This window comes from Gobio gobio, assembly GCF_949357685.1.
Source record: "Gobio gobio genome assembly, chromosome: 1".
In the NCBI taxonomy this organism is placed as follows: Eukaryota; Metazoa; Chordata; class Actinopteri; order Cypriniformes; family Gobionidae; genus Gobio; species Gobio gobio.
The window spans coordinates 53,149,789-53,169,666 of record NC_137097.1 but is presented as its reverse complement, the minus strand read 5'-3'; the positions used below and the strand labels follow the sequence as shown (position 1 = coordinate 53,169,666).

The window sequence follows — 19,878 nt, the reverse complement described above, 5'->3', positions numbered from 1 at the left end:
TCACAAGTTCGGTGAACTGTGAACGGTTCAGAAACTGAACTGTTGCTTTTCACCCTGTACATGCTACCACTGGGAGATATCATTAGGAAGCACGACGTTAGTTTTCATTGTAATGCTGACGATACTCAGCTCTATATTTCTTCACGCCCTGACGAAATTTACCATTTAACAAGATTAACGGAATGCATTGCTGATATAAAAAATTGGATGACTAGTAATTTCCTGCAACTTAATTCAGAAAAAAATTATTTTTAATTATTGGACAAAAAAGCTCCACAAGTAGTAACCTAGAATACTGTCTAACACTTGATGGCTGTTCTGTCAAGTCCTCGTCGTCAGTGAGGAACCTGGGTGTGCTCTTTGATACCAATCTCTCATTTGAAAGACACGTTTCTGGCATCTGTAAAACTGCATTCTACCATCATAAAAATATATCTAAATTAGGGCACATTCTCTCAATGCAAAATGCTGAACAGTTAGTTCATGCTTTCATGACCTCAAGGCTAGATTATTGTAATGCTCTACTGGCTGGTTGCCCTGCTCGCCTAATAAACAAACTCCAGCCGGTCCAAAACGCAGCAGCTCGAGTTCTTACTAGAACCAGGAAGTATGACCATATTAGCCCAGTTCTGTCAACACTGCACTGGCTGCCTATTAAACATTGCATACATTTTAAAATCTTGCTTATTACTTACAAAGCACTAAATGGTTTAGCTCCCCAGTACTTGAGCGAGCTTTTAACACATTATATTCCATCATGTCTACTGTGGTCTCAAAATTCTGGCCACTTGATAATATCGAGAATATCGAAATCAACTGCAGGCGGTCGATCCTTTTCCTATTTAGCACCTAAACTCTGGAACAGACTTCCTAGCATTGTTCGGGAAGCAGACACACTCTGTCAGTTTAAATCTAGACTACAAACACATCTCTTTACTATGGCATACACATAAAACACTTTTTCAATTAAATGATTGTTAGGCTGCATTAGCTAGGTCAGCCGGAACCGGGAACACTTCCCATAACACCTGGTGTACTCGTTACATCATAAAAAGAATGGCATCTACGCTAATGTTAGTCTCTCTGTTTATCCCGAGGTTTACTGCAGTCAGCCGGATCCGGGCCGGATCCAGATCAGATGGTGGATCTGCGCCTAGACATGACCAACGCATGACCCTGAAGTGTCTGCAGAGACCGTGTCAATTAGACTCCCCCTGAAATTGCCTCATCGACACGGCATCCTCAATAAACCCGTCTCCGGCGTGATGACTCCGATCTTTTGAATATTCCTATTTAATAATTTTTTAATCGATACGTCTCCGGCGTGATGCCTCCGATCTTTCGAATATTCCTATTTAATAATTGCCTCATCGACACGGCATCCTCAATAAACCCATCTCTGGCGTGATGACTCCGATCTTTTGAATATTCCTATTTAATAATTTTTTAATTGATACGTCTCCGGCGTGATGCCTCCGATCTTTCGAATATTCATATTTAATAATTGCCTCATCGACACGGCATCCTCAATAAACCCGTCTCCGGCGTGATGACTACGATCTTTCGAATATTCCTATTTAATAAATGTTTAATCGACACGTCATCCTCAATAAAACCGTCTCTGACGTGATGACTCCGATCTTTTGAATATTCCTATTTAATAATTTTTTAATTGATACGTCTCCGGCGTGATGCCTCCGATCTTTCGAATATTCCTATTTAATAATTGCCTCATCGACACGGCATCCTCAATAAACCCGTCTCCGGCGTGATGACTATGATCTTTCGAATATTCCTATTTAATAAATGTTTAATCGACACGTCATCCTCAATAAAACCGTCTCTGGCGTGATGACTCCGATCTTTTGAATATTCCGATCTAATATGACCTGTGAGCTGTAAAGTTGCCAGAATAATAATCATACGCTGTTTGTTAATTGGCCAGAGGAGAACTGGCACCCCGACTGAGCCTGGTTTCTCCCAAGGTGTATTTTTCTCCATTGTGCCACCTGATGGAGTTTTGGTTCCTTGCCACTGTCGCCTTTGGCTTGGCTTGATCAGTTGGGGACACTACATTTTGTCACGGTTTCAGGGTGTCATCGGCCTTCCTGTTGTTTGTGTTTGTCCTGTCAATTTCGGCAGCTCGTGGCCAGGGCAATCAGCGCTGAGATTCAGCGCAGGTGTGTTCTGATCACGAGCTGTTTTCCCTCACCTGTCGCTTATTCCCTTCCTCCCTTATATTCCCAGCTGTGTCGTTCCCTGGTTGTCAGTAGATTAATGTTATTGTCCTGTACGGTGTTATCTGTGTCTCGTGTCTTACCTGTTTCCCGCTGTTGTGCTCAGGACGCCTAGACGAAGAGATTTTCTGCGTCCCGTTTGGGCTGGCACCAGGGGTGTTTTCCACAGCCTGTGTCCGCAGTTCGCTGTACGGACGGCTCTGGATTCTGTTCTTCAGTCTATTTTGTTACGTGTGTGTCCCTGCACACGTCGGATGTTTATTTGACTTTCTGTTTGTCCTAATAAACTGTTATACGCATCCTCTGCGTTTTTGTCCTCCCTTCACGCCGTGACACATTTTCAACTAAATATCCAAATAAATGTAATTACTAAACTAAATTAAATACATCAACTAAATAACTGATCTGCCCACATTGTCACTGTATGATAATTGAAATGAGCTAGATGACATCACCGTTTTCTCCGGAGCGGCTGTACAGCCGAATCAAATTCTGTTGTATTATTTTCCTGTTTAACACTGTGAAGCTGCTTTGAAACAATCTCCATTGTAAAAAGCGCTATACAAATAAAGTTGACTTGACTTAATGAAATTTGCAATGGAGGCTTAGGATGTACACAATACCTCCACACAAACGTTTTAAAGTAACAAAAAAACTGACAAATGTATTTAAATAAAACATCTGAACAATGTCATGAGGTTTGGTAACCGTAGTATAAGCATAATAAGTGACTCCATACCGTTGAATTATATATAAAAATATACAAAATGCACACTCAAGGTAGTAATGCGGCCACGACTCGAAAAGGAGTGGCTGTTACACCTCAGGTGTGCATTATTTTATAAATGGAAATGTATGCAGGTTTGCATATTTTAGCCTGGGGGGTTGACAGTTGGGGTTACAAAGTGCAAATAGTAGTTTGTAGTTTTAATTTCAGGTTTAATATCAGTAGCAATGTAAAACAAATATTTAATTGCCTGACGGCTTTAGCGAGGCGATTCCCAGTTATTTGTGCTAAAAAAAAGCTGTGTGCTCTTGCAAAAGCTACTTAAATAATTTTTTTTAATGTTTATTTACATTTTTTTTAAATATTCATAATGCATTTTATTGTAGTATAATCTAATTCACAATCTAATTAATTTAGTTACAAAACATGCAAAAAAGCAAAAATAAATGATTAAATATCAGTTCTGCATATTGATAGTCAGACATACAAACAATTAGACTGGGTTAACCCAGCCTGATCTGCCAACGATTTGATTTTTGTTTAGGTTCTGTTTAATCCAGAATTTTCCTTTGATTTCAGCTGCTGCTGCTAACCATGTGGATGCAGACGGTTTCGTTTGCATCTTTTTAAGTCATGGGGAAAATGGCCACATCTATGCCTATGATGACAAGATTGACATTCAAGAAATCACTGATTTGTTCAAGGGGGATGTGTGCCATAGCCTTGTAGGGAAACCCAAGATCTTCATCTTGCAGGTAATTTAGCCTTTAATATCTTTTGCAATGTATTTACAGTAATGAGGTATTAATCCAGATCGTATGCCTCATGTAAACTTCTTTAAACACAAGGCTTGTCGTGGTGACAAACATGATGAGCCTGTGACACCAATGGATGTGGTGGACAGTCAAGCGGTCAATACCGTGGCGGTAGATGCGGGGGTGCTCTACACCCTTCCAGCTGGAGCAGACTTCCTTATGTGCTACTCAGTGGCTGAAGGTCAGTGTGAATACTTTAAGTTTAAATGCTTTATTTACCAAGATTTGCTAAATGTTTACTTTTATGAACTGGCTTTGGTGGAATTTACATCCTTGATTTCATAGAAATGTCATTGACATTGTTTTCTTCTTCTTTTAAAGGATATTACTCTCACCGTGAGACTGTAAATGGCTCGTTTGTCAACAGGAGAGTTTCCTTGCGCAATGTTGGAAACTGCAGGGATCTCTCGGCTATAGGCAAAAAACAGGTGCCTTGCTTTGCGTCCACGCTCACTATGAAGCTGTTTTTCAGGCCTAAGAAGGGGTGTTAGTGTTGGGGCCTTTTGCAGGTACAAATTCAGGGATTACACTATCTTTTGTGCTCCTATACACATCATTTTCAAAATGGGAATTTATGCAGGTTTGCATATTTTAGCCTGGAGGTTTGACAGTTGGGATTATAAAGTGCAAATACTGTAGCAGTTTTTAGTTTCAGTTTCATTCTTAACCCATTAGTACAAGAATGAATCAGTAGCAATGCAAAAAAAAAATTTTAATTGCCTGCAGGCCTTAGTGAGGCCATTCCCAGTTATGTGTGCTAAAGAAAGCTGTGTGCTCTCACAACAAATATCATTTAAAGGGAGACCTATGAAAAGTAAAAGTTATGCTCAAGCTCTCAAACCTGTTTACTACATTCAATCACAATCTGTCATTAATAGAACTAAAGCGTTATCTCCTCCATCTGTGAGTCATGTGTTAGTACCTTCAGGACTGTTAAGAATAACTTTTAGTCAGAAAGAGGGAACAAAACAAGAAACTCCAGTTATACAGCTAAAAAAAAAAACATGAAAATCATCTTAGAACACATAGCTACTTATTAACCAGTGGCCGGATTCACAAAAATCTTCTTAAGGAAGCAGTTAGGAAAGTTCGGAACAATGTGCAATTCTTGAAACATGTTCAAATGTTTTCTTAAGAATATAAAAAAACAAAAAAACAAAACCGGTTTCATTCTTAAGAAAAGTTTTTGGGAAAGTTAGAATTGAAGAAAAAAAAATAGCAGTTAAGCTGAATTTTATTTTTAACCCCTTGAGGCCAAAACAGGAAGATAACATGCTTGAACTTAAATGGTTGTTTTTCCTAAACCCTTTGGAGATGTGCATAGTTGTGGTATCTTTTGAAAGAAGACAATTTTAGCTTTATTTTAGTAAATAATATATACATTATATATATATATATATATATATATATAAATACACAGATTAACCTTAGTTCATTTAATACATTTAAATTGAATACAAAAAACATTACTTTTACTCTTTAGTTTCATTGAACTCGCTTTTGTCTGTTATTCAACACATTTTCAACTTAATTAGTGGCAATGGATGAAAAAAAAAATCCCCCCACTGTAAACCGCATTGGATTGCTAGAAAATCACAACAAAAAAATGCAGATGGCGCACTTAACCTCCAGCACACCAAACCGGTGACATTTTACTTGTCTTTAATTTTATTTGTCTAACTTAACACCCTGGTAAGAAAAGCCACATGTCAGTGTCTATATTCATAGAGCATGGATTAAGTATAGTGTGTTTAATATGGTTTTACCCAGATAAAACAAGTTATACCATTACTTCGTAATTTGTGGTGGACTGTTATGGAAGACAGTGAGCAAAAGTAAGACTTATTAGGATATTTATTACAGACAGATGTGTACATTAAATGCAGAGACACTATGAATACTCCATTCAGGCATCATACACAGAGTTAGGCGCATCTGTCTCCACTGATAATGCTTTACAAATCACATGATCCAAACAATTTCACCCAGAACCTCATCGGATCGCTGCGAGCACCAAGACCAACTACAGCTTTCCTAAGGAATGTGATAAAACATATAGATGAACCCTAGCTCTAGAAAAACAAGTAGGTGATTGTTTGGTTAAATTATGGATTAACCACTTGTGAGAGCAAATCAGGAGACGCTCAATGATTTATAGGGATTTAGTTTCAAAATCTCCCGTTGAAGAAAAGTGCTGATACATTCTTCATCACACTTAATACAAGAGCTATTTAATAATCAAAATATATCATTTGCATGATTCGATTTTGTTTTGGAATGAACAGTAGGCTGTTTTTTTTTTCTCCCTCGCACTATAATGTGTCTCAACATTTAAAATTGGAGCTAAATATGTCATGATTGCCTTTGCGGTCTTTAACGATTTAAAGCATAAATTAAAACACTCTACACTGCCCATTTCAATCCATTTAACTATTCAAATGCATTGCTACGTCAAGCCATGATGTTGTTTATCAGATATGTAAATGGCAATGCATTCACAAAGTGCAGTATGTGCCCTATTTTTTGGACCTTTAGAAATGAATCAATGGTCTTTAAAATAATAATAATTTAATAACAGCTTAAAATTACTGGGAAAAAAAACACATTCACACATTAAACGTATTCATTTTGACTTCTCCAGTAAGGAATAATGTTAAGATGATTATTTACTTTAAACTCTAAAGAAGCCTCAAAGTTTCTCTATTTGGTCTTGGCTGATGATTAAGACGGTCCACACAAAGCCAGATCTATTGCACTTTTCCAAAACCTGGGAATACTCTTTAAATATGAAAAATATCCAGTCACACTGCAGAACTGTTCATATTTGCCTATTAGAATAATTTGTAGTTAAATACACTGTTCTTTCAAATGAAGTTTTCATTAAAAGCATTACATATTTCTTGGATAGTTTGGAAATAATAATTACATATTAGTGTTTATTAGCTACCCATGATCATCTCTGTGAAAACATTAATGCCCACTAACAACAAACTTTAACAAGCACAGTTATTATGGTGATGAACTGCTTCTCTAATGATTATCCGTTACACATTGGAGCAGACAGATTCACACACACTATCTTTACAACCCAAATGGAACGAAAGAGTCTGTATCATGGAATGAACTGCTGATCGCACAGAGAAAGAGAAACAAAAAAACAAAAAAAACAAAAAAACAGATTAAGAGAACCAAAATAGTTGACCAGCATCTCAGTAGCGTGTTGTGTACCAGTCGTTGTCGGTCATCTGCACCAGTTCGTTTACCACATCCAGCAGGTTTCGGTTGTGTTTCTGAAGCAGACGTTGATTTAGTGGCCGGTCACCAAAGCCCATCTCTACCAGCACAGCCATCATGGCGTCATGAGAAGCTGCATCTTCTGGGAGCTACACAGCCCAAAAAAAAAAAGGTTGTTACTAGTGCAACACATGACTTGTGTCCCAAATGACACATTATACAGTATGCACGTATACTATGCACTATGTAGGCTACTCTAGTGTATGAATTTATAAGGTTATTTTGTTACCCAGCATCAGAGTCTGATACCCCCCTTCCCCTCCGCTACACAAGGAAAGCTGTAACTTGACACTTTGTTAAAGGGTTAGTTCACCCAAAAATGAAAATTCTGTCATTAATTACTTACCCTCATGTCGTTCGACACTCGTAAGACCTCCGTTCATCTTCAGAACACAAATGAAGATATTTTAGTTGAAATCTGATGGCTCTGAAAGGCCTCCATTGGCACAATGCACGGTATACTCTCAAGACCCTTAAAAAGGTACTAAAGACATCGTTACAAAGTCCATCTCACTACAGTGGTTCTACAATAACTTTATGAATCGGCGACAATAGTTTTTGTGCGCAAAAAAACCCTAAATAACGACTTACATAGTATAGTGATGACGATTTCAAAACACGGCCTCATGAAGCTTCGAAGCGTTATGAATCAGTGAGTCGAATCAGCAGTTTGGATCGCCAAATTTCAGCAGTTTGGCGGTTTGACACGCGATCCGAATCATGATTCGACTCACTGATTCATAACGCTTCGAAGCTTCATGAGGCCGTGTTTTGAAATCGTCCTCACTATACAAGTCGTTATTTAGGGTTTTTTGCGCACAAAAACTATTCTCGTCACTCCATAAAGTTATTGTAGAACCACTGTAGTGAGATGGACTTTGTAACGACGTCTCTAATACCTTTTTTAAGGGTCTTGAGAGTGAACCGTGCATTGTGCCAATGGAGGCCTTTCTGAGCCATCAGATTTCAACTAAAATATCTTCATTTGTGTTCTGAAGATGAACGGAGGTCTTACGGGTGTCGAACGACATGAGGGTAAGTAATTAATGACAGATTTTTCATTTTTGGGTGAACTAACCCTTTAAGTGCATCATTCGGGTATTTGAAGTTAATTATAATAACATGCACTGCTCCAACAATGTCTACTAATGGTATGATAAATGTTTTTTTTTTTTTAATTCTAACTTTTATGTGAAATAAAATGTTCTTATTTCTTTGTGCTTCATTAATGTTGATCATAGTTTGAACAAAATCATTCCTGCAGAACAATCATTCATAAACTTTTATCTTATATAAATTAGATCAAGTAAAGCTAAAACTATTTTAAATATGAAACAAGTAATGAAATAAACAATAGAAGTAATATTTAGATTTTCCTTTTAATAGAGGACAGAAGGGGAGATTTTTCAGCATCTCGCACCATTGCCACTGCTATCATAAGGATGCTGTGTGAAGTTAAAAGAAGTTCAACTTGTTGAATGGCCCCTCAAACTCACCTTCTCAGACCCAGTCTGACCAGTGAAAAGAGCTTTATAAGCAGATGCTGCCACGGACAGGGCACCCTTCACCAATCCACCTGTGATGCTATTAGCCCTGAGGAAAGACATGAATGAGAGAGTGAGAATAGATAGAAAGAAAAGCACACAATGCAACGATTGAACTGGGTGCACTTCCATGGTCTTGCAAGACTGAACAAGTAGTTTTGTGCTGTGTAACTCACCTGAGCTCTTCTGTTTCAGACTTGGCAGATGCTAATGAGTTCTCAGGGTCAGGTTGATTAGGCTCAGAATCTATGTTTAAAAATATACACATGTATAATCATTAAAAAAAAATCACTAATTCATGGCCTGTGGTGGATTATTACTTTAATATCCCATGATGTTTCATTCACCTTTCTCCTTATCTCCTGGCTCCGTAGGATCACTCCCCTCCTGCTCCTCTGCTCCATTATCTGTCTGCTTTTGTGTCTCTGTGCTGAAGTGATTTCATATTAATAAAGCTAAATTTAACACATCAATGACATTAAGCTTTGAACTATAAAATATGGTAAAAGAGATCTAGACAGAAATTAATTAGTGAAGGAATGTGTGCATATAGAGTTCGAGGGCAGGATACTGTGAGGGAACAAGCTACATCTGTGTGCTTCAAATGGAAACAAGAACTTGATCACATGGCCACATAATCAATGTCACAAATTTAATGGAAGATATAGTGCAGAATTGTAATCTTATTCATTTCACATCATAACGTTTCTTTGTTGAAAATCCTAAAAATGTTATTTCCAGGTTAAATTAGTGAAGCACCGAAGTTAAGTTTTATAGAAACACCAAAAACGAAATTAAAGTTTACATCTTGCTGAAAAATGGTGAAACATTTTTTCATAGTGTCGTTCTCAGGTGAAATTAAACCAGTCATAGCCAAATAGTATTTCAGCCCTAACAAATTGTTCATGTTTCTATGTTAACATGCTTTTTGGTCACAGTGAAGTGCGTCCACACGGTTTGTGTTTACCTGTTGTACCTTATTCTCATTGTGGGCACAAAATAGACGCTGACATGGTCAAAACGCATCATCGGAGAAGTGCTACTTAAACGTCAGTGTTTCGACCATTGTGTACAACCGTCCAAAATTATCGGCCAAATATTTTTAGTTACTGAATCTCGGTGCATCACTAGTTTAGTTTAAATGACCTCTGACTGCTCACATGTCCCCTGTGTAAACTCACCAGGTTTTGACCGAGGGCCGGGGTGCCACTACAATCACAGGGGTGAGTGGCACAGCGTCCAGAGTCTGGGAGGCACAGAGCATGTCATTAGCATCCACACTAACAGCCGCAGCAACAGGGCTCTGAAGCTCTGCGGTCTCCACTGATTCTAGTTTGTCTCCCTCTGCAGGCTCTTCTTCAGGCTGCGACAGGGCTGAGCTGTACATGGACTCTCCTAGTGGACGGCTGGTGTCAAAGCAATCAGGGAGGATGATGATGTAGTCTTCTGAAGATGCAGATGAAGTCCTGCTGCGAGTTTCCTTGGCTGCTTCTGTCTCCTTAACTTGCTCTTTCTTATCCACTTCCTCCTCTCCCTCCTCTACCAGTTCTCCACCTGCAGGTTCCACCAGGATCTGCTCGATGTCAGACTCGTGACCCTCATCTGAACATAAGAAAAAAAAAAATCACTTTAATGACTGGACAATTTACTACTTGAATCACCTTCAAGCAAATACAAAATTTACACACAAAAAAAGAAAAAAAGATCTGACAATACAAATACACTGTCTGATTATACATTGGTCAGAAATAAATAAATAAATAAATAAATAAATAAATAAATAAATAAATAAATAAATAAATAAATAAATAAATAAATAAATAAATAAATAAATAAATAAATAAATAAATAAATAAATAAATAAATAAATAAATAAATAAATAAATAAATAAATATTCTCAATCCCTTGTTACCTGTGCTAAGGAGTTCTGTTGGGAGCCTCAGCAGGGGAGCAGCCATCTCAACATTCTCTGTCTGTGGTGAAGCAGGGCCGGCGATTTGTGTTGTCTCTACTTTCAGTGGGGCTGGAGCAGATATTAACATGTTTCCTGTTTCTGGAACTTTTTCTGATTTCCTCTCACAAAGCGACATTGAACCTTGGGGGGCTGGCCGCACCACTTAAAATTGCAACAAAAAAAAAAAAACATTAAAAATGTAAAGGTAAATAATCGTATATATTTTCACACACAACTTAAACGTCTTTTATGCTCTTATGCTACAGTAAAAACAGTAATATTGTGAAATATTATTACAATTTATAATAACTATTTTAACTATAACTGTTTTATATATCTTTTAAAATGTCATTTGTTCCTGTGATGGTAAAGCTGAATTTTCAGCATCATTACTCCAGTTTGCAATGAACCTGAAAGGGATAGTTCACCCTGAAATGAACAGACCTCAAAAGGAGAAATTTTGAAAAACATCCTGCATGCGCTCCTCCATATAGGCCTAATGGCAACCAGGCTCAAAATGTACAAAAAGGATACAAAAGTATCATATAATGATACAGTGAGATGTGTTCCATTATTGGAAAATGTTCAGGAGGCATACTATAAGGTTTTGCGAGAAAGAAACCTTATTATTTAGTCAAAATACTGAGCTTGGTTACTCTGTCCTGTGAGTGTGTGTGAGCCGTCAGTCAGCAGCCGCTCATGCTTACTATAACTAGCACTGTTGTCATGGCACCCAGTTTAAAGGGTTAGTTCACCCAAAAATGAAAATTAACCCATGATTTACTCACCCTCAAGTCATCCTAGGTGTACATGACATTCTTCTTTCAGACGAATAAAATCTGAGTTATTTAAAAAGTCCTGACCCTTCCAAGCTTTATAATGACAGTGAATTGTCATTTTTGAAGTCCATAAAAGTGCATCTATCCACCATAAAACTGCTCCACAAAGCTCCGAGGGGTTAATAAAGGCCTTCTGAAGCGAAGCGATGTGTTTGTGTAGGGAAAATATCCATATTTAAAACTCAAAGTAAAATATCTAGCTTCCACATACGCACCATTTTGAGAAATCAGGCTCAATAGAAACAAACGTGACTCTCGTCTCTTCTATAAGGTAAATAATATAATAATACTAATAATAAGGTAAACCTCCTTGTGTACCGGTTGTCATGACAACATTGCGAGTAAGCACGAGCGGCTGCTGACTGACAGCTCACACACTCACAGGACAGAGTAACGGCCGGGCTCAGTATTTTGATTGAATAATACGGTTTCTTTCTCGCAAAACCTTATAGTATGCCTCCTGAACACTTTCCATATATGGCGCGTGTCTCTTTGTATCCTTTTTGTAAAGTTTTAGTTTTAACCTGGTCACCATTCACTGCCATTATATGGAGGAGCGCGTGCAGGACGTTTTTCAAAATTCTCATTTTGAGGTCCAAAAATGATTGGAACAACAGCAGGATGAGAAAAAAAGATGACCATTTTCATTTCAGGGTGAACTATCCCTTTAATAAATAATTTTAAAATGCTGATTTGATGTAATAGATGTCAAATGTAATATAAAATGCGTACTATACATATTCAAAGTACTGCCAGGTAAAAATAAAAAAGTAAACAATTATATTTCCTACATTATTGGTTGTACAGAGTTCCAACTAAATGTGCTGTAATCAAAGTCTGACTTCAAGTGAGCCACGCATAAATTGACTGGTTTGCAGTTATTATGAAAATATTCACACCACAAACCTTTAGCTGGGAATCTCCCACAAAGCATCCCATGCTCTGCCACTTCAAGGGTGAGAGAGCGGATAACAGATGGACTGACAAACTGAGGCCCAATGATGCTCTCCTGCCCTTTCTCTTGTGCTGGGACTCCCTCTAACTCTGTCCCCTGAGCCACATCTGTGAATAGCACATCAGAGAAAGTACAGAAATGTTAACAGCTATAAAAATCACCAACAGAAATATACAGACAAAAGTGCAGAAATGTTCTGCTGTAAATTTTACCCAGGATGCTGCTGACTCCTTGGGCTTCTGTTTCTTCTTGGATCAGCCCCAATGTTGGTTTCTCCTGAAGAGGTCCATCGTGGGGCAAAGGCGATATACATGGAGTAATGTCTTTTTACATTTACAGACAAAAAGAGAGAACATTAAAATAAAATATAATGGTTTTAATTAATAAGCATAACCAATAAAGGGCATCCATGCTAATTATTAGGAACACATTGGATAGAATTATTCCAGTTTTAAAGTGACCTGCAGGAGTGTTGTTGGGCACGCTCTCCAGCTCCTGCACAATGTTGATATCCAGCAGCTCAAAAGACAGTAAGTCCTAAGTAAAAGGCAAAAGAGAGTATGCAAGTTTTCATGAAACATAATGAGAAACGTGTTGGAATTAGTGGTCCATGCCGATAGCTCATACCTGAGCTGTTAGTAGATCAACAGATGGAATGTAGAATTCCTGATCACAGTCCTGGTTCACGGACAAAACTAGTTGGTCCCTTGAGGCCCGGCATTTCTCCTCTCTCTCAAGAGTGCGTGAAGACTTCTCCTGAAACGACCAACGAGGGTGAAAATGGCCAGTTTTGTAGTTTCATGTCATTTTAGTTTTAGTAATTTAATCATTTCAGGGCTTCCAAAGGTTTCAAGTTGTATGTTGTGGTGTAATATATCACGTATCAAAACAAACTTACTAATGTGTGCCCATTTTATATTTTAGTTAGTATTGAGTCATGAAAATGCATTTTAGTGCAGTTTTTGTGTTTCTTCTGTTACATTAGTTTTTCATTTCAGTTAACAGAAATGCTTTCATTTAGTTTTTGCAAACATTAACAACACTGATATGATCCATTTACATATTTGTACTAGGGATGCACCGAAATGAAAATTCTTGGCCGAAACCGAAAACCGAAAAAGAGGAAACCAAGGCCGAAAACCGAAAACCGAAACACCGAAAGAAATTATGCCAATTATTAGTACCATTGCATTTATGGCTATGACTGTGTACTAACTTTACTAAAATCAAGGCATTGCAATTGCATAAATTAATATAAAATTTACTAAAATCAAGGCATTGCAATTGCATAAATTAATATTAAAGTTTCAAAGAATAAATCAATTACAAATTATGACAATATTTATTTAGCACATTGCAACAATGCATAGTATAAAATAAAATTCAAACTAAAATGTTTAACTTGACCCCACTCATGTGTACAGGCCTACAGAAAGGTTTTAAAATTAAATGTTCTCTCATAAAAACAAAGTGCATTTAGGTCTAGTGCATTTTAATTTTTTTCTCTGTAGGACTACTACAAGAAAATGCATTTGCTTAAAGATACAACTATTTTCTCTGTAGGCCTTCAACATAATAGTGTATCAAAACAAAGACTGCAATAGCCCATATGTTAACAGTAGAATAGGGGTGTAACTGTACACAAAACTGACGGTTCGGTAAGGGTTTGGTACAGCAGTTTTACAAAATGGCTTTTTATTCATTTGTATTGGTTTACTGAAAAAAAAAAAAGTATCTGTCCTTAAATGAATTAAATTATAACTAAAAGTGTATTGAAGATATTGTTGTAAACTATATAGGGAGCCCTAACTTGCACATTAATATTAAAGGTTAACAACAGAGCCCAAACTATTAGCCTAAATTCAGTTGCTACTTATTTTTAGGTCTAATAATCAACACTCAAATAACATAGTACGCAAACATGTAAACTTCACATAAGGTACTATTTGCAATAACTTCTAAATCTAATTATAACATTTTTTTATCCAATTCGTTGTTGAAATATAATCATTTATACAAAGTGTCTGTCATTTTCATGACAGGTTTATTTAAACATACATGAAATAATCAAGAAATCATTAACAGGTTAAGTAGAATATAATGAATATAACAGCTAATATAGGTCATATATTTAGTGAAAGTTGATTTACTCTAGTGAATAAAATTCTGTGGACACTGAATGACTGCCTGAGGTAAATGTGATGCTAAAGTTACATGACATTGTTTAGTTTACAAGCAATTATATTGACGTCTTTTCGCTGTTGAAACACTGATTTAGCGATTACACCACATACATACATGACAGTAAGTTGTAATGTATCCTCAACACACCTTAGATGTTCATTCATGTTTATTCTTAAGGAAGAGATGATCGATCGTGCTCACAGATGATCGCGTTCACGCGCACGCGCCGCCGCTTGAACTGTGATGTGATCAGTGATGCCACATTAAAGAGTGTCAAAACGGCATTTATCGTTTGAATTTCTTGATACATGTGGATCGATGTTGGTGTGGGAACTCAGATTGAAGTGTGTTCCGCGCTTAAAACATGCCCACTGTTAAAGATTGCATTCGGAAACCGTTCGGTTTCACAGTGAAGTCTGGTCCTCTTCTCATCGAGAACATGAGCTGCTGAACAGCTCTCGCTGTCAGTGCTTGTGCATGGAGCAGACGTGGGTGTTTCTCAGATATACTGAAATACGCAGACATGTTGCTTCAGACAAGCACGTGCAGGTCGTGGTTTCTGTTTGCGTCATCACAACATTTCGGCCGTATTGTTTCGGTGATAAAAGTCTTTCGGCCGAAAACCGAAAATGCAAAATGCAAAATAATAAAAGAAAATGCCATTTTCGGCTGAAAATTTTCGGTGGCCGAATATTCGGTGCATCCCTAATTTGTACATTAGAATAGCTGCACATATAAAAGATTTGTGTGGTGGCTGAGGGTGTCTCCGGACTATTGTCTTACCTGCGGGGTGACACATGGAGACACCAGCAGTCCGTCAGCACAGATGGCTGTAGGAGCATGTGGATCCACAACGATGCTGCACCAAACACGTGGCCCAAACTGCTCTCCTCTGTGTGCCAGGCGCCAATGGGACGTATAGGTGCCCTCCAATGTTGGAGCACAAAGTGCCACGCTGACCACACCCACCTGACCTGGCTGTAGTGTGGGTACTGCGACCTCCCGCCATCTTTCACCCGAGCCCACTGCCAGGTTTCCCCACATGAACTTCAACTGTGAACGAAATGGGACAAAATCAGGTTCATATTATTATTGTGTGCGTTTAGGAATTTGTGAGTGTCTGTTGAAGAGTCAAAGTGTACCTTGGTCTCAGAGTCCCAGCACACTCTGCCACTGTTCTTCATTTTCCAGTATTTAATGAACTTGGTCCCAGGACGCAGACGTGATCCATCAGGCAAGTTTTCATCCAGGAGCAGAGCTGTCATAGCTGGCACAGCCAGCGGGCATGGACGTTTAGGGCGACTGCAAGCAAGACAGTATAAATTAAATGGCATCTTATCATCACTAACTGCATTTTAAACTGATGTGATCAGTTCAGCCAATTAATATGGTGCGGTGTTATTTCTTTGTGGGACTGACATAGTTGAACTTTTCAAGAGAACAGCATTTTTATATTTATAAAAATGTGAGGGATTTTATTTAACTTTTTTTAGTACATTAAATGTATCAAATGTGACGGTGAAGACATTTACTATATATACTGTGTATATGTAATATATATATATATATATATATATATATATATATTCCAAAAAACATCTACTGACCCCAAACGAATAAAATAAAAGTTTTTAATTGCCATATTATTTATTAATAAATTATTACATGTAATTAATTCTTAATAAAAAGAACTCTCTGATATCAGTACAATAGATTATATTATTCTCGAACACCAGAAAAACATGTTATGCATCAGTTCTCACATTTGGGACAAAGCATCATGTCAGAAATTATTCTTCCAAAACAAAATAATAAAAGATTGTGTTCCACAGAAATAAATAACAGCATAGGGTGTCTGGGTGAACTATCTCTTTAATATGCTCTTCCTCAGGTGGTAATGGAGTGCAATGGAGTCTTACTCGGGGCTGTTTGCCTGTGTGGCGCGTGGCTGCAGCAGGACGGGTGAAGAGCTCCCTTCTCCGGCAGTGCTCCACTGCAGCCCTCTCCTCTCCATCCTCAGCTGCTTCCTGATCTCCTTCACCTCCGCCTTGAGCTGACGCTTCTCCGCTTTAAGACGCTGCTTCTCTGCCTTGCGAAAGCTCCGGTCACCCCTTCTGTAGAACCTTCAGAGAGAGCAAGAGAGAGAGAGAGAGAGAGCAAAACTTAGCCAATTCTGAACTTTAACAGCAAGACATCCCAAACAGCAGAGGACAAAGGCCCACCTGCTGTGGTCTGGTGCTGGGGAGCCGTGCTCAGGAATAGACAGGGGAGTTCTGGCTCTCACAAGGTTGTGGCTTGGATCATGTGAGAAGCTACAAGGCTCACACAGAGTGCAGGAGGTACACACACTGTGCAGAAAGAAACCGAACAAAATGAAACATACAAAGGGAAACAACAAAATGAAAGGTGCCCAATAAACCAGGCATCCAGTAATAAATTATATCTCTCATTCAATCATAATATGTGTTTCCCTTTGAAATGCACCACAGGAGCAGATATTTATATAGACATCCACCTCACAGAGATCTCTCTCACCTGCATTGGTATCCGCCGCCTGCGGTCTGGCCCCGGCAGCTGCTGCAGGCTGGAGCTGAACTTGGGGCTCCTGGCAGAGTGGATGAGGTGACCTCAGGAACCTGAACTTCTGGTCCCACTGGCTTATGGATGCAGCATTGTCCAGAGAACTCCCTACAAATCTTCTCTACTGCCTCCCTAACCACCTGATCCTTAAACTGTGGCAGTTATGGTATTTTTGAAAGAAGAAAAATGGAGAGACAAATGTTTCCTTAGCAATATTAGGATTTGCCTCCACTGCTAAAACTTTCAGTATGAAACTTAAATACTATGGCACAGGACAACATTTGTCAGTTTACAACGAAATGAAAGTAGCGACAGATCTTTTTTTCTGTATTGCGACATACATCTGAGAGAAACAGATTATAATACAAATGTTTTAAAAATTAGTAGGGTGTATATATAGGGTGTAAATACTTGGTTCTGTCTATTGGCTGTTGATTGGATGGAGGTATATCTGAATATGAGTTTGCAGTTGATTTTAAGAAAGGGCAGAAATGCCTACTTTAATGTCTTGTTTTTCATACCTTTTCCATATATGAAGTGAACCAAGCTGGAGGTGTCTTATCCTCTGCTTTCCCACCTTTGAGTTCATTTACAATTACCTTTAAAACAAAGGCAGGATATTAAAATAGAACATGTGACATACCAGTAACTAACTTAACAATAGTGAAAAATTGTGGTGATCAATCTGGACACTGTTAACAGATGTATATCACACTGCATGCAATATTATTTATAATATTATGCACCATTCTTAATAAATTGCAGTCTAGAATTTGAAACAACAATAGTGGCTACGTCTGTAATTAAGCAAAACCATTGGGTTATAAAATCTTACCAATCCTTCCTCTGGGACTGCGGCCTGAACTTTGCGACTCACCACTTGTGCCAAAGTAGGGCAGTGCTGAGGAGGCCTGAATCCCTTCTTGGGTTCTCCAACAGTACCAGGTTTCACTTGGCCCAAGCCCACCCCTGACCCTGGTGGTGGGCCCGGCCCTGGCACTGTGGCTCTATTGCCCCTTGTTTCATACACATTCATTTGTAGTCTGTTCCCCTGTCGTGCTGCACTCTACAATTCCAAACAACAGCAACTTACTTCTGTTGTAATCAAAATAAACTAAAAATATAATGTCTGTATAATGTTGTACATCTTTATTTATTGTATCGCATTTTAGAATTTTAATTAGGTTTGTGTTCATATATCAACATTTAAAGGGTTGCTGCGGCCCCCTGGTTGAGGACCGCTGCTCTAAATACATTATATGCAACAACAACAACAACAACAAAAACATTGAGAAATCAATAATTATTTACCTTCAGGGCTTCTTCATATTCCACTAAAAAGAGAAAACTAGTTCCAGTCAGTGTCTGTGCATTTACCTCTTCTTGATGATTTAAATATAAATGTATAATTATACACAGATTAAGACCTTTTACTTACATTGGCTGTTGATTGATACCTGGAACAAAGTCACACACAAACAAATATTAACTAACAATATTAATAATTCATTATGATGCATGTCAGATGTTTTCTTTGACAAAAGTAAAGTAATTAACATTGCAAATATGCACTTCATTCTCACCTCTTCGTTTTCCTCATCGAAATAAGTCAGTTGTAAATTACACAAGCCAAATGACCTCTTCACCTGAAAGGGGGAAGATATCAAGTCAACACAATGCCAGCTTTGCAATTGCAAATAATTTGATTGATTCTGATTGGCCAATCGTGACATAACGACCGTTATCCACGACAAGGCTAGGCTATAAACCGAACTCTCATCCGGGAACCCTTGTTATTCTACATTTGTTCTACACATCTCCGTCTCCACAAGTAAATGAATTTCAACTCAAATCATAATTTAATAATACTAATGTACTTAGTAGCATTGTAATAAGGGTCAACGTACAGTAGTACTGAAAACCCCCTCAGGGCGATAGGTATAACGTTACCCCGAATGCCCTATCGAGGTTTAAATTGCGATGGCGAAGGGCTGACTGTACATCTGTCCAAACTGACACGATTACACGGCCAGTCAATGTCGGATTCAAAACCTGAGCAGCATACCATTCTGGGTATCTACGCGGCTATCATGCTGTCTAGTAAGGGAGCTTATTAGGTTTTGAGATACAGTCAGTGAGTCAACATTAACCAAGAGTTTAGTGATGGGATATAAGTTACAGACGTGACATGCGTTCCCTTTCCTCACAGTGTACCAAAAACCTTGGTAATTATGGTCTAATTGGTGGAAGACCTGCGCACGTCAGGTACAATATTCTTTATTACATATAAATATGGCTGCTGTGTAATTCGTGAGCTTTCGGCAAAATGGTCGCTTGGCCCATTCTCTCTGATTAAGCGCTAGTCGAAGCAGCAAACGGAGTAGCGAATATCACGACAGACGTCTACACTAATCGCAAGAGCCAGGCATCGGATGACTTCTGGGAGAAAGGCTTTGCGGCATCAAGGTGAGTGTTCAGACTGACATCACCCCATCCTCCTCTGCTTACCATGGCCTCCATAGACTCCCAACTCTTCGTCTCTGAGCCAGACAGCAAGAAACTCTTCGCATTCCCTCGGAAATTCACCTTCAGGTTGATATAGAAGTCCATGGCGCTAGTATTATTTAAGGCGTTGCATAGGTGAAATCAGAAAAGCTTTGATGAGTTAGTGTGCCCTGTCTTCTAGATTTCTCTGATCAAAATGGTCCTTTTTGTTTACATCAGCGACGTAGACACGCCCACTGCATC

General features: G+C 38.4%; 2 protein-coding genes across 6 annotated transcripts; one reads left to right on the top strand and one right to left on the bottom strand.

The window, feature by feature from the left end:
* Positions 1-3,088: 3,088 nt before the first annotated feature.
* LOC307122634 (caspase-6-like) lies at positions 3,089-4,270 on the top strand (the record flags this gene model as incomplete). The annotated part of the gene is made up of 4 exons (XM_079810773.1): positions 3,089-3,098; positions 3,544-3,719; positions 3,813-3,960; positions 4,101-4,270. The coding sequence occupies 4 exons, from the start codon at positions 3,089-3,091 to the stop codon at positions 4,268-4,270; spliced, it is 504 nt and encodes a 167-aa protein (XP_079666899.1).
* Positions 4,271-5,517: 1,247 nt separating this feature from the next.
* On the bottom strand, positions 5,518-19,878 carry nbr1b (NBR1 autophagy cargo receptor b). 5 transcript variants are annotated; one of them, XM_079822735.1, is made up of 21 exons: positions 19,639-19,826; positions 18,714-18,776; positions 18,569-18,587; positions 18,442-18,464; positions 17,966-18,196; positions 17,652-17,729; positions 17,086-17,282; positions 16,773-16,898; positions 16,470-16,673; positions 15,693-15,852; positions 15,334-15,603; positions 12,994-13,122; positions 12,828-12,903; positions 12,579-12,689; positions 12,318-12,473; positions 10,531-10,734; positions 9,799-10,219; positions 8,965-9,047; positions 8,794-8,863; positions 8,570-8,666; positions 5,518-7,162 (listed from the first exon to the last, which is right to left on the bottom strand). In XM_079822735.1, exons 1-21 carry the CDS (start codon positions 19,738-19,740, stop codon positions 6,989-6,991), a joined length of 2,994 nt encoding a protein of 997 aa, XP_079678861.1. In that variant the 5' UTR covers positions 19,741-19,826; the 3' UTR covers positions 5,518-6,988. The 5 variants fall into 5 exon arrangements, with proteins under 5 accessions (XP_079678861.1, XP_079678862.1, XP_079678860.1 ...); XM_079822736.1 differs by having other exon boundaries at positions 18,008-18,196; XM_079822734.1 differs by lacking the exon at positions 18,569-18,587 and having other exon boundaries at positions 18,442-18,478; positions 18,703-18,776; positions 19,639-19,875.

What these genes read in the sequence shown, in the direction of transcription:
- nbr1b (XM_079822734.1), bottom strand. Translation starts at nt 19,740, where the DNA reads ATGGACTTCTATATCAACCTGAAGGTGAATTTCCGAGGGAATGCGAAG. An exon ending in TTGATCTACTAACAGCTCAG is followed by an intron (nt 12,904 to 12,993) that starts GTATGAGCTATC and finishes CCTTTTACTTAG; the next exon opens with GACTTACTGTCTTTTGAGCT. An exon ending in CGGCCCTCGGTCAAAACCTG is followed by an intron (nt 9,048 to 9,798) that starts GTGAGTTTACAC and finishes AAATCACTTCAG; the next exon opens with CACAGAGACACAAAAGCAGA.